The sequence below is a fragment of the Rhipicephalus sanguineus genome, chromosome 4, assembly GCF_013339695.2.
Source record: "Rhipicephalus sanguineus isolate Rsan-2018 chromosome 4, BIME_Rsan_1.4, whole genome shotgun sequence".
Taxonomy (NCBI): domain Eukaryota; kingdom Metazoa; phylum Arthropoda; class Arachnida; order Ixodida; family Ixodidae; genus Rhipicephalus; species Rhipicephalus sanguineus.
The window spans coordinates 52,155,243-52,170,259 of record NC_051179.1 but is presented as its reverse complement, the minus strand read 5'-3'; the positions used below and the strand labels follow the sequence as shown (position 1 = coordinate 52,170,259).

General features: G+C 45.6%; 1 protein-coding gene across 1 annotated transcript in view; it reads right to left on the bottom strand.

Moving 5' to 3' along the window:
• The window catches only part of LOC119391200 (uncharacterized), a 59,305-nt gene that overhangs the window by 23,455 nt on the left and 20,833 nt on the right, over positions 1-15,017 (bottom strand). The window contains exons 4-5 of the mRNA XM_049415191.1: positions 4,517-4,691; positions 2,726-2,835 (exon numbers count right to left, since the gene is read on the bottom strand). Coding sequence (XP_049271148.1) covers positions 2,726-2,835; positions 4,517-4,691 — 285 coding nt within the window. The remainder of the gene's footprint in view (positions 1-2,725; positions 2,836-4,516; positions 4,692-15,017) is intronic.

The window sequence follows — 15,017 nt, the reverse complement described above, 5'->3', positions numbered from 1 at the left end:
AGTTATTTTCAAAAAAGTACATTTTCAAAAAAATAAAGACACTCAGGCCCTCAACTTTGAGGACATTTTTTTGTCGAAGAGCGCTTATGTCAGTGAAAACACCGTGTTAATATGTATGTTCTCATTTGCTTTGTTCACGAGATTTAACGGGCCAAAATTACCCTTGCTGTGTGTGCTCACTTCAGTGCGATTGATAGTTGTCATCAGCTTGCATTGCACTTAATCTAGTTTTAATTATTTTCCTGCAGTAAACCTTGCTCTGGTGTCTTGTCGTCAAGAAAAATGTATCTCAAAGTTAATTGTGTCTAGCATGTGTTGGGGTGGGCTGCTGCCGGTCTCTAATGGCCGAACGCGTACGCAGTTTGCATCTTACAACCTCAACTTACCCCGCCAGTATTCGCTAATCAGAAGCACGCGAGACACCGCGAACGCATGGTTTAGGTCACTTTGTCAAAACTCTCCTTGCACACAGAATAAAGCATCTGTATGCAGCGAAGGCCAGCTTAATCTGTAACTAAATGCCACAATCAGCAGGCGCGCTGTTATGCAGTTGTTTTCTCACTGCCTGCTTGCTTCCCTTCCATTACATGCATTGTATGCTCTAACCATCTTCCCATTCGACGCACACTGTTCCTAAACAACATTTGTAAAAAAGTTAGCTCAATGATTTCCGAGCCGTTATTTCACTTCCCGCTATCACATGTTTTCGGCGTCGCAGATAACGTCTTCCTGTATCATCTCGACCTTACGTCAGCGTTTCAGCAGCCAGAAAACGTGCGGTGCGGCATGATTAAGCCATGAGTGGCCGAAGGCTGCCCAATTTATGATGCTTTGTTGCCACTTTACTAAAGTGCTTTCCCACGTCGAGGACAGCAGAGGTCATTGGTGGCACCAGACGGACATTACCCTTAGTTTTGACAATGAGTGCTGCCTACAAATTAAATATTACAGCCCAAAGCGCTTAGACACCCTTAGTCATAAAATGTTAAACCGTAAGCAGTTCTGGAAAGGCATTCATGACAGCTGCGCAGATGTGAGATAATTTGTGCGGCGCCGTTCAGTGTAAACGTTTCGGCTTGCTCTAGGTCTAGCTGTTCACTACACGCGATGTGCGCGGCCCATGGCTACGTCCGATTGTTCTGTGCCGATTATTTAACGCGTTCACAAAAAGAAGATTGCTGAGGAAAACGTTTTCGTTGCGCAATTTTTTTTCTTTGCTCTTTTTGTTGTTGCCTACCTCCAGAAGCTACTGTCATAGGCTGAGGATCTTCGCGACACCTGCGAGGTCTGCTTGCATTGCTTTAGGCTCCTCAAGGAAAACCTGTCTCCATCTAACCGCGATGAGGTAGACCAGGCATTCCTTCAGGAAGAAGAAGCGGTTGATATCTTGAACAGGCGCGCCCATCTTCCTCTGATGATTGTAGGCGAGGTTGTAGGCTGCAAACTGTTTACACGTGAGCCATTTAGAGGGCGGCAGCAGCCCACTTTGCACACGCTAGACACAAATAAAATCTGAGAACACATTTTTCTTGCGAAAAGCCACCAGAGCAAGGTTTTGCTGCGGCAGAATAATTAAAATTGCGATTTACGCACAATACAAGCTATTAACAACCATCAGTCGCACTGAAGTGAGCACTCACAGCAAGGGTCACTTTGGCCAGTTATATCTCGTAAACAAAGCAAATGAGGACATATGATATTAAAACCGTGTGTTCATTGACATAATCGCTCTTCGATAAAAAAATTGCCGTCAAAATTGAGACCGGAGTTTTTTTTTTATTTTATTTTTTGAAAATGTACTTTTTTGAGAAAACTCGCTTCTTTAACTATATTTTTCTTTTTTGCGCTACCCGTACGAAATTGATCTTCCGTATAAATGTTGCAAAGGCTCTTTTCTGTAGTTGACACTGTTTTCAAGTTTCTGTTTGAAATAGTAAAGGCGCCAAGGCGCCTCAAACTTAGGAGCCTTTTTTGATTTCGGCCGTGTTGCCATTTTTTCACATTTTCTTCTTTTTGAGGACGGCATAAAAAAAGCATGGATGTAATTCACAGCAATGCGTATTTAAACCAGCAAAAAAAAATTTTAGACACATCATTTATAGTTCGCGCTAAATTCGGCCGTTAAATCCGAAAAACATTGCAGTGAGCAAAAACAGAGGCACGCGCCGCCACCATTCAAATATTTTTGTGGCGCGCTGGGAGCGTTTCTTGGAAATAAAATTTTCAGTTCCGTGCACTTTGAATGTGCCCACATAACATATAAAAAACCCAGGCAAAACAAAAATTGCGACCGGACAGGCATGTTCGATCTCTCGTGGAATCACCCATTAGCATTTAGCAAGGGAGTGTCATTCTTTGTGCATGTAGCTCTGTAGTAGGCAATGGCGTTGTGCTGCTAAGCTCGAGGACAGGGGTTCGATTCCTGACCATGGCAGCACCATTTCAATGGAGGTGAAATGCGAAAACATGCATACTTAAATTTAATTGCACGTTAAACAACCACAGGCGGTCGAGATTAATCCGAAGTCCAACATTACGGTGTAGCTCATCATCCTATCGTGTCCGTGGCTTCTGAGACACCAGAATTAAATTTTTCTCGACACAGCGCAAGCTTTTAGTTGGCAGTCTTCATGTCCCCCTCTTAGTTCCTCCAGTGTCCGTGTTTTATACGTCAGACATTTGGAACCTTTCGGACTGTCAAAAGTTGTTCGGCACGTATACATACCATTTCACTGCAGCAGTAGTTCCTGTCCCGCTCATCCCATCCAAACCAGCACACTCTTGCGACGCAGAAGGGAAAGAACTGTGCATGCTGGACTGCTTTGAGCCCTATACCTGCGAAAGTAATAATATAATAATTCTTGGGGTTTAATGTCCCAAAACCACGATATGATTATGAGAGACGCCGTAGCGGAGGGCTCCGGAAATTTCCACCACCTGTGGTTCTTTAACGTGCACCTAAAGCTAAGTACAAGGGCCTCAAGCATTTCCGCCTCCTTTGAAAATGCGGCCGCCGCGGCCGGGATTCGATCCCGTGACCTGCGGGTCAGCAGTCGAGCACCATAACCACTAGACCACCGTGGCGGGTTTATACCTGCAAAAGAAGCGCGTCGTTACTAAGGTCACCGGAGCATAGCGTTACGTATGCCGGTTACGTATGGCGCAGGGCGGTCGGGATTGGCCTGACTGTCCGAACGTGGGAGCGGCTTGCTGCGTGCTGATTTAATTGCGCACCTCAGAATTTTTCAATAAAGTTTTGCACCCGTCCATCTAACGGAAATAATTAAACAGGAGCTCATCTTCATAATTATGGTGAACAAAGGCATTGCGAACCTTTATTGTGGTGAAGCCACCTCTGATGCACGCTCCTCTGCACGTGCACACACCATCACCCATAGGCGTGGGCCCAGTTCTCCATATTCACACGGGGGACAAATCCTCGGGGGATAAAGGCGGAGCCTAGTGACGTCAGCTCGCGAGGAGAATCCCCCACAAATGTCCCCCACTCACACTGACGAGGCGAACGCAGGGAGAGGCCAGTGTTACCAGACTAGTCTGGTGGCTTGGACCGCCCGTTTCACCGTGCACCTGCTGACGACGAGCTGCAGACTGGACACCCACTGCCGCTCTCGGCAGGTGCAAGTGCAACAATGTTGCCAAACAAAGCCCGAAATTCCGATATATATCCCCCACCGCCTGGGGATCGTTTGTCCTGTCGGGGAAAAGGGGACCCTCCCCCCGTGTCCTCCGAGGAGGCGCGGAGGGGTCGCGCCCCCTCACTAATCCATGACGTCGCGGTCACGTGATGAGCAATCCCCCTGTGTCCCCCGCGGATTTCTCCCTCGTGTGAATACCCTTTCGATTTTGCCGCAGTGGAAACGCGGCCGCGCGCTACAGCGAGCGAAGCGGCCTTCGTGCTGTTTATCGCTTCAACGCAAATTGAACGGTAAGGACTAAAGTCCCTAGATTTTCTCCTAGAAAAGGGGGAAAATCTAGGGACTTTAGTGAGGACAGCACGCACACAGGTGTGCTGATCGCTGTCAAAATATAGCACGCGCAACCACGCCCGCCGGTCAAAATCGCAGTTCCAAGAGGAAATTGTGGTAGAAACATTTATTGCCAGTGTGTGAACGTGGGGGCCGAGCCCCCTACAAGGCACGTGGGTGCTCCCTCACTGTGAGGGAGCACCCCCGTGGGAGCACCTTTACAAAGCGAAGGAAAGCCCCTGATGCGCAATCCTCTTCATCGCGCAGGAGATGCCCGCGCAGCCCCTACGCGCGACGAAAGACGGCCGGCGCTTTTCCACTGAGCCGCGATCATCGGATGCCCTCGCGCGCTTTCACTCGCACAAAGAACATAAGACGCGTGCGGCGACGTTATCACCCTTGGATTTTATGCTGAACCTCACGGCGACGGCAAAGATGGGCCTGGACTGGACACATAATTGTTATCGCAACAAAAAGCGTACGCGTATCTGTCATCTTCTGTAGCTGTGATATCTGTACGTTCCGCTCACCACTTCCACACTTGGCGAGCTCAGCAAGCAGCTCCTTGTAACGGCGCAGAAGGAAAGCGGCATCCCGAGGCCTAGGCGACCATCCCATTGCGTATGGATACGCGTCCTCCCATTGCTTCAGTCGACGCTCCAGGTAATACTGGTCCATTTTTTCGCTGTTGGTCACCGCAAGAGCCTGCATACACGTCGTCAATGTTTGCCGCTTTACGTCACATATTTAGGAGATAGTCAAGTGAAATATGGCCTGTCAACACTGGCATAAATCATTAAGGGAGGGGAGGGGAGGTTGTCAGGGGGGGTCGTGACTCCCCTTGTGTTCGGGCTCGCAGGGAACCCCCTGTCAACTGTCCCCCCTTGAGATTCATCGTTCAAACATAATATTTGCTTGGCAGTTAAATATAGCGCACTCTTCCTAAAACAAACTCTGAATTCTGAAGCCCTTCAAAAAGCAGACACGAAGTACAAAAGTGAAAGCTACTTTTCGTTTCAAAAAGCACTGTAGAGAACATTATTGTGCTGGACTCTAAGATGTCAGCGATGAGGCTGTCAGCGATGTCAGTTGTCAACGATGTCAGCTGTCAGTTATGTCAGCGATGAGGCTGAAGCTATCGACATCTAAGTACGAACCAGATTTATTGGAAAAACATAGATATTTGCCGGCGCGCATATAACCGCTGACATATTACTGTGTATAGGAATGGGGAACGGGATGAAAAGATTCCTATGGAGAGGGAGAAGTGAATAAAAAAAGGAAATGTAAAAATAAATACGAAATGCGCAAGTGAACGTGACACTAATGTTTACAAGTGGGAAGTCAGATAAGGTTACGCTTTCTCCATGAAATAGTGAATGTTCAAAGCTTTTCCGACTAGGGAAGTTTCTGAGGTAACTCCAAAACCCGTCACTGTCTCGAAATGCCGGACATTGGACGTAATATATATGCTGTTTAAAGGAGCCCAGGCCCTGCAACACTTCTGTAATCGTCGAATGGTTTCATTAAAAGAGCTTATTGCCTCACGAATCGACAGCCGCAATATATATATATTGTTACGAGGTTTGTAAGAGAGCTTAATTCGTAAGGCAGTAAGGCACTGGACGGCGAGTGTCAGCCAGTACTGCACATCGTTCTTCTCTTCCTTTCTACTCCGTTTTTTTTTATTTATTGAAATAGAAAACAAATGAAGGAGTTGTTGTCACCATTGCTTGGTGACGGCTACCCCTTTCCACATAGTTGTTAAGAGAACAGAGTAAAAAAAAAAATATATATATATATATATATATATATATATATATATATATATATATATATATATATATATATATATATATATATATATATATATATATATATATATCTACAGTCGTACAAGTTCAAGAACTCAGTAGCTATCGCAAATATTAGTGTCTTCAAAATAACGCTGGAGCACTTTCATTGCTTTACTGTTTATCCTAGTCGGCCATGGGCCTAGTATTTTCGCTAAGGAAAACGTTCGCTCAGAGTCCAGCGTGTGAAGTTCTTGTTCGAGTCGCTGTCTATGCGTGTCGTACTTCGGACAGTCGAGCAACAGATGATGCACATCCTCGTCGTCGTGGCCGCATGAACATGTTGACGATGATGCACGATGAATCCGAAATAAGAAGTGCTTTGTGTAAGCGGTTCCGAGTCTTAGGCGATGAATGAGTGTGTCGATACGTCTTGGGAGCTGGGGGTCTAATTGGCACTCAAGGTTAGGGTCAACAGCGTACAGAATCGATTCCTTTGTGCTGTCTGGGAACCACACTCTTAAAAAAAAGAGAGTCAAAAGGGAGTCACGTCTGCTTGACTCTCTTTGTGGCAGCCGATGACCACCTTTTTTTCTAAGGGGAGTCACAATGCTCTGGTCGACGCTCCTGAATGAAATAGATGACTCCCTTGCTCCAAGGGAGTCAGTGATGGTTCTGCATATACAGGGTGGGTTTTTTTTAAAAAAGAAAGCTTCACTGGCTGCGACCAAGATACAGTTCGCTGCTTTGGCTTGTGGTATACCGAAAAATTTTGGTTGAGGATATATAACATGGGTTCGTAAAATGTGGAATTACGCACGTATTGTGTTATGGCTTCAGTTACGATATTGCTGAAACGGCGCTTCGAAAACGTCTACAAGTAAACAGGGTTCTTAAAAAATCTTGCCCCAAGCGAAACATTCAGAGTTATGACAACGTTTAACAATGGCAGCGCTGACAAATTTGCGAATCTTCGCACGTTTGCAAGCGAGGTTTGTAGATTCCTACGACAGCATGTATGGCAGAAAACATACATTTATTAGTGAAATGGACGTGCATGGTGTTGAACGCACTGGCGATCGGGAACACATCTAACTCGACGGCCGTAAAAACATGTGCCGCAAAGCTGGCATGATAACCGCGCAGACCGGTTATCAAGGCGACGCTTTACCGCGTCTCCTAAAGAGCGACAATACTACCAGAATTATAGCTCGCGTGGTCATCATTTCTGCCCGCCACAGCTAAACTATATCTTCACGATAATCCGCGCGGGCCACCAAATCGCTCAGCAAACGTTGAGCACAGCTAGGCACGCACACACGGCCTCACCGCACTCTCCCTAGCCCCTAGAGCAGGGGATGCACGTTCACCTGCGCCCCCTCCCACCGTACAGCCCTTACAGACACACACAGGGCACGCTTCGCCTCCTCCACCCTGATATTATTCAATAGAGCTTTAACTATGCATGGATGTGTGTTCTATAGCACCAAAACAAAACCGAAACCATTTAGGCGTTCGTGGAGGCTACTTTAATCCAAAGCCGAAGCCATCAATACGAGACAGCCATTTTGGCCTGGCGTCGTGAGACGGCATTGTTCGTGATCCGTCTCGTTGTGGTCGTTCTTTAGTCCGTCAGAATAATCTGTGTCGTCAGGCGTGATTGCAAGTGATTGTTTTGCGTGACTTTCTTCGTGCTATGCATTCGTGGCGTAGTATCGTATCGTCGGCTCGCTCTTGCCGTGTCTGGCTGATCGTTTTGCCGTTTTGCGTGACTTTCCTTCCGTGCTATGCATTCGTGGGGTAGTATCGTGTCGTCGGCTCACGCTTGCCGTGACTGGCTGAAGCAGTGTCACTCAGTGTTTGGGAAAAGCAGCCTCCGGACGGAGAAGTCCCTGCAGTAAGCTTCGTTTCGTCGTGAACTTGCCTGAGCAAGATGGCAGCGCATGACGGATCCCAGTGGCACCGACAGACGAAGCCTGTGGACGACTCTCCTACGGTCGTTATAGATTTCAGGTGAGTTCTGCCGGCTTCTGCCTACAACTCTTTTATTCGCTTCACACGTAGCTTTGCCACTTGTCTTTCTGATGTTCCAGTTGCACGGATTTTGCTATCGTGTTTCAATGGCTTGGCAACGACGAAAACCGCACTGGACTATCCAGTAGCGGGTAAAACGGAGTGGTGCGCGCCAATATCGTGTTTCCTTATTCCATACATGCCAGAAAAACATGAAATTGCGAGTTGAAATCTCGGTTGCAAGTCGAGTGTGGTGACACGTAGAGCAACGTTGCACCGATATATATTTGAAGGGTAAGTAAGATCAGCTGATCAAAATCAATCTAATGCACCCGGCCCGAACATGCCTGATATCCAGATCATGATTTTGGCTCGTGAAACTCTAGAATTTAGTGTTTCTTTCCTTTGCTACCCAGACGTTGAAACACGTTTAATACGTATTTATTCGCTGCATATTCGAACTTCTCGCCGTGTTTGCTTGTTTGTTTGTTTGTGTGTGTGTGTGTGTGTGTGTGTGTGCGCGCGCGCGTCCGTGCGTGCGTGCGTGCGTAACTGCTATAAAACTTTGATGCAATAGCTTTTGTAGCACGGTTTCATTTAATTGAAACAGTGGTGACTTGATCTTATGATGCTAAAAAATATCATGCAACAAAGGTAAATGTGAGTTCACTTCAAAGTTGTAGTTTTTTTTTTTTTTTCCACAAACTGCATACGAGCATAACCTCATCCTCCTGTGATACTTGCTTTGTCTAATGTGGTGTGGTGCTAGTACAGTAAACACAACACCGGCTAGTAATAATGGCAGTAAACATACTGCTCAAACGCTGTGTTTCGTGGATATTGGATGCCTTTGTTATAGGGGTGTGCGAATAGTGGATTTCAGAACCGAATCGAATACGAATCGAATAGTGATGAAACCGAATCGAATACGAATACGAATCGAATATTATTCGAATAGTTTTCGAATAGTAAGACAGCAATTTTGAATGGAAAGGAATAGATAAACTTTATTCAGGTTTTGAAAATCACCCTAGAATTGCAAGTTTTATTTAAAACGAGATTCACGAACGTTAACAAGGCACATGGCAATTCTATTTAACGAACAAAAACACCACAATTACGTATATTGAGGTAATTTTGTATACAGCAGTGATAATAAAATTACACGGAGCACCACGCAAGGGCTTATATTTACAAAGCACGAAACAAAATAACTTCAAGTAGGCCACCTACATAATGCAAACTACTCACATGATAAATAACACGGGCTATGTGTGGATTTTCCACGAACTTCGGTATTGCGAAATCTGCCTTGTGCTAAATTTACTTACACAAACTTGTGCTGGTCAAGCTGAAAGCGTCACAAAGCAATTCTGTTTCTCAGAGCGCTTTAGGACAATATCGGTAGTTCCCGTGCAAGAACACTAGTTCCTCATTGTGTTTCGAACTCAGCGACTCTCTTTTGCTTGCAACTGTATTAGAGCAGGCTGAGAAAAGCCTCTCACTAGGCACTTGGGTTGCAGGAATACCAAGATAGCGCTTTGCTGCCGTCACCAGATTTTTGTACTTTGCCTTACCTACGTTCTTCCACCATTGAAAAGGGTTGTCTTGACGTGGCAGCAGCGGAGCTACAAGATAACCTGGCAATTCCTGCATTAATACATCAGCACCCTCTTTTTGTCCTGCAGCCAAGCTACTGAAAATTTTCCACAATGGACAACACTCACTGGCTTGTCCACTTTCGTTGGCACTACATACTGCAGGCATCTCCACGTCTGCTCAACGGCAAGACATTTCTTTGTGCACTGAATGCACCAGAGCTCGCACTTCCACTTTTTCTTCGTCACCGTAGCATACATCTTTGAAACGTGGATCAAGCAATGTGGCAAGACAATTGGGCGCTGTAGTGCTTACAGCCGGAAACCTAGCTTTTATCGATTTCAGAAGGTTCTGCGCAAAGTCGTACTCATCACAGTCGCTTATTTTGTCGTAAAGCAACAGCTTCATGCAGTGAACGAGGGGCACGACCAAAGATAGCGTTGGGTAAGACTCGGCACACGCAGCTGTTGTAGCCTCTTCCACTGGCTGAAGAACTGTCGCAAAGGCCGACACTTGACGCCACTCTCCATTTGTCAAGTTTTCAACCGAATCATTTTCGGTCAGGTCGATCGTCACGGCAGTCTTCAGCTTGAGTAGACGAGCTAGCATCGCAAATTCGCTGTTCCATCGCGTTGGAACATCTTGGACGAGCTCAAGTGGAGGGTCAACGGAAAGCTGCTTCTGTATTTCCTGCAGTCTTGCCCTCGCAGTGCTGCTCCGCTTGTAGTAGCCGACGATGGTCCGCGCTTTGGCACACATGCTGGCGAAGCCAATAGTTTCTTTCTTGGCATCTTGAACACAAAGTTGTAGAGTATGTGTGAATCATGAAATGCGAACCCACGGAGCCTGCTGAATAGCGGAAACAAAATTTCTCGCGTTGTCAGTGACAACAAAACATGGAAGGTGTCACTGATACCCCAGTCCATGAAAATTCCTTGAAGCAGGGAACGCAAGTTGCTTGCTGTGTGGCTCTCACGGAGGGACCGGCACGCAAGCACGAAGTTATGTGGCTCAAATTCCTCGCTAAGTACATGACAAGTCACAGCTACAAAACTGTCCCCGGCGCGTGATCTCCACCCATCCGTCGTAATTGCAATGGATGCCGCGCAAGTCTTCAAGATGCTTTGCAACTTTTCGTACACGGCATGTCTCGTTGCAGAGTACAATTCTGGCACGACACTCTGGGAAAACGTTGTGCGGCTAGGAACTGTGAAATTCGGAACTGCGCACTTCATGAGTGCAATAAAGCCTCGTTCTTCCACCATTGAAAAACTGTGCAGGCCAGACGCAATAAATGAGCCAATTTTCATGGTGAGCTCTCGGGAGCGGGTACTGCTGGCGCTTAGCTGCGGAAGAAAACCTGTGCATAGACTCGTCGTTTGCCTACTACCGGCATTTTTTGATGCCGGCGTCGTTGTGGTGGCTGCGATGCGACTGCTATACTCTTCGTGGGCAGCTGGATGGCGCTTCAGGTGGTTTATCAACGGCGTGGTAGTGTTGGTCGGTGTCTTCAAAACGCAGCCACAAGTGTGACACTTTGACGATCCAGTCCCAGTTCGGTCAAAAAAGATCCACACTGAACTTCGTTGCTTCCTCTGGGTCGTCTCTTCTTCGCTACTCATGGTGCGCCACGGTACGAAGCAGCAACTTGAACGCAATTAGCAAGCGTTGTCCGCCGAAAACAACACAAATGAGCAATGGCGCTTCGCTTTACGGTAAAAAAGAGAGTATAACGCGAAAGCGCTCTAAGAAGAGCACGTGAGAGATGACTGCGATGTATGGCTAAGAGCACGGCAAACAAAACCACCGCTCTTAGGATGATGATAATAATGATAGCGGATTTATGACTCTTTCGCTTCTACGCTTTGGCGGCACTAGAATGTTAAGCAAAAGCGGCTCCATCTGGTGATCAATATGGCGCCGATAGTCTCGTAGAAACTACAGCTGCATTCATCATAGCGTATTAAACAAGAAAAATCACCTCTCGGTGTTTCATCGTTTCGTTCCTTTGGTGTTTTGTCGTAGGCGCTGATTACTCGAAAATTATTCGAAAACTATTCGAAAATTATTCGGTATTTCGAATATGCACTATTCGATTCGAGTGCCGAATCGAATAGAACAGTATTCGATTCGTTATTCGCAATTTTCGAATATTCGCACACCCCTACTTTGTTATACCAGCCGTGGTTCAGTTCATTATTATTTTCAACACAAAGATACAGTCTACAGTGATGTTGTGGGCAGTGGACAAAAATCCCTTAAAATGGACTTGGAAGCGTTACGCTGCGAAGCCCAAGGACGCGGGTTCTATTCCTGACCCCGGCAGCTGCATTTAGAAGGGGGCGAGATACAGAAACTCCCATGCCCTCTGATTTGTGCACGTTGAAGAACTCCAGGTAGTTGAAATTAATCCGTGATCTCCCACTATGTAGCACCGCTTAATCGCATTGTGCTTTTCGCTCATAAATCTCTAGCAATTATTGCTTCATCATTATACCTCGAAACACTCGCTGTATCCTATTTGAATTCTATTCGCCATAGTCTGCAATGAATATTTAGCACTTTTTACAGCAGGGTACCTCATTTGACATTCTTTTACAATGCACCTTAATTGTCCCAATTTCGTGCCATAATCAGCTGTTGTTTTTAATATGTATATAAGTCACTTCAGCACTGTTCCTTTTTGTTTGACTGCTTCTCATCACCTCGATTGTTTGAGGTTTGAGGTGATGTTTGTGCTGCACAGTTTGCCCGAGTTAGCTCCCAACCCTCTATACTGGTCAACGCTGGCTGGTGGGTTGTCCTTCCAGACAAACGGAAAAACGAGACCTTTGCCTGTTGATATAGATCTGAAGAAAAAATGGCACATTAGGCCTTTAGAATAGCTGCACCTTCGTGCAGCTGTTCTGAAGCCAGGCACTAGAAGGGCACGCTCACAATGATGCGACAGAAAGAAGGCAGTGAAGGCAAGCCTAGTCTTGTCATCCATTCGCCATATTTCGTGTAGCTGTATACACATTTTGCCGTTTTCTTCGTTAAACTAATAATAACATTTGGCGTTTAACATCCCAAAACCACGATATGATTGAGAGACACCGTAGTAGAGGGCTCTGGAAATTTCGACTACCTGGGGTTCTTTAACGTGCAGCTAAATCTAAGTACACGGGCCTCAAACATTTTCGCCTCCAACGAAAATGCAGCCGCTGAGGCCGGGACTCGATCCCGCGACCTACAGGTCTTCGTTAAAATACTGCTAGTCTAGTGGTTATGGTGCTCTACTGCTGACCCGCAGGTTGCGGGATCGAATCCTGGCCGCCGCGGCCGCATTTTCGATGGAGGCGAAAATGGTTTAGACCCGTGTGCTTAGATTTAGGTGCACGTTAAAGAACTCCAGGTGGTCGAAACTTCCGAAGCCCTCCACTACGGCGTCTCTCATAATCTTATCGTGGTTTTGGGACGTCAAACCCCAACAATTATTATTATTATTAAAATACTGCTGCCATGCTATACAGGGTGATTTTTTTTCAGACAGTGCATATCTTTTATAAAAAAACTCTATGACAGTCACGCTCCAGTTCGAGGCGGAAATATTCTGCCGCAACAAAAAATGCGTTGACGGGACTAATTAACAAAAACCCGTTAACTAATTTTTATTTATTGACTTGAGGGCAGTTGTTTATATTAGAAATTTGTAGTGCGTGCCGCTTTATGGTATACCCATTTTTCAGAAATCATGAAAGTTTTACGTAACTCGAGATATTTATTGTGAAATTTTAAGGGCTAAATCAAAACTGATCGTGTCCGGCACACAGAAAACGCGGTTTTTCTGTTACGTCAGACCGGAGCTGCCCGCGACAAGGGAGTGACGAAATTTGAATGAAGGCGCGTCGTGGTCGTACCTTTTCGTGAAAACTGGCAAGTCATCTAACTTGCGTCAGCGGATCGCCTTACCTTTGCATGTGGCGTTTGCTGCTCATTTGTTTCTTTCGAGATGCGCGCATCCGAAACGGCAGTAATATCAACCTTTTCTTTCTATGTTTACAGATAAGTACCACACATCGCACCCAAATAATAAGCTGTTTACTTGTGTATTTCTGAATGCTTGCAGATTTTCCTGATCACATTCTGCTTCGGCCCACCTTCATTAAACTATCATCACCTTCTTTTCACGTGTAGCTCCGAGCTTACGTAACAGAGAAGCGACGTTTCCTGCACGTCAGGCGCTATCAGTTCCGATTTCGTCCTTGAAATTCAAGGATGAATATCACGAATTACGTGTAACTTTCGCGATTAAAAAAAATGTGTATGCCATAAATTGGCACGCGATACAACTTTCTAATATAAACAACTACCTCCAGGTCAGGAATTAAAAGTTAATTAATGAGTTTTTGTTAATTAATCTCTTCATTGCCGTTTTAGTTGCAGCAAACTATTTCCTTCTTGACATAGAGTGTGTGCGCGAAAACATCTTGAGCATGACTATTATACAATTTTGATAAGAAATATGCGTTCTCTAAAAAAACATCCTTCTAATTGTACGGAGGTCATGCAGCGGAAACAGTTGCAGCTGGCTAAGGGAGTAACAGACCCTCAAAGTACAGCAAAGTTAATGAGTATCCCTGGTTTTGTTCATTGCCATGACACTTCATGGAATCTGGTGTGTGAGCGCTGCCCTTGTCAGATTAAAAGGTGATCGATCTGTCTGTCATCATGTGTTTATTTTTGTGCACTTGACTATTTCAGGTTGCTTCAAGACTGCACATTGAAGCTCTACAGCTGCATTTGACCAGGAAGCCTCCTTGGAAACTTCGTGTCTCGAGGTAGTCAAGACGTGTCCAAGAATTCGGAATAGCCACGCTTAAGGTCTGGCCGTGAGTGGTCTCGAATCAGTGCAACCTGCTGTCCTTTTCGCCAGAATGCCACCTGACCCTGACATGGTCTGGGAACACGACACTGCCAAGCTCATGCACGCAAGCTGTGTCACCTATTGGGGTCCTGTATCTCAGATGACTACATGAGAATCCTGTACTACATGAGAACTACACATGTTGCATGTTTTGCGCTGTATGCCACATAAAATATGTAATGGATGTCGCAAAGAAGTGCTTGATGGCTGGCCATTGATTCCTATTCATAAAAACTGACTGCTGGCTATGCTAATGTTTATGCCAGGTCTAGTATATTGCCGCATTTGACAGTAATGAACGATGTTAGCGAAACTATTGCTTTTCATATCTCACTCATTCTGACAGTAATGTGTCTCGCTGTATTTCTGGACGGTGTTTCTGTATTTCAGTTCTGTACAGAACTCTCCATACCACCGCTAAATATATATATTTATATATATCATACCTTATATATATAAGGTACTTGACACACGACGTACGTTTTAGCATTAGCATAGTGCTAAAACGTACGTCGTGTGTCAAATGCCTTCCTACAGTATCAGGACCTTCGTGATCTTTCTGTAGCTCTTATATTTAAGGGTCATTCCATGCCAAGTGTCCCAGACGTGGCGCTCGCACATCGCAGCTTTTGCTGATAAAATTTGTGCCTTTTTCCTGTGCCACATGGAGTATTGTGGCAAAACATTCTTGCTCGAAAAAATTTTTGACGGTCCTGGCAC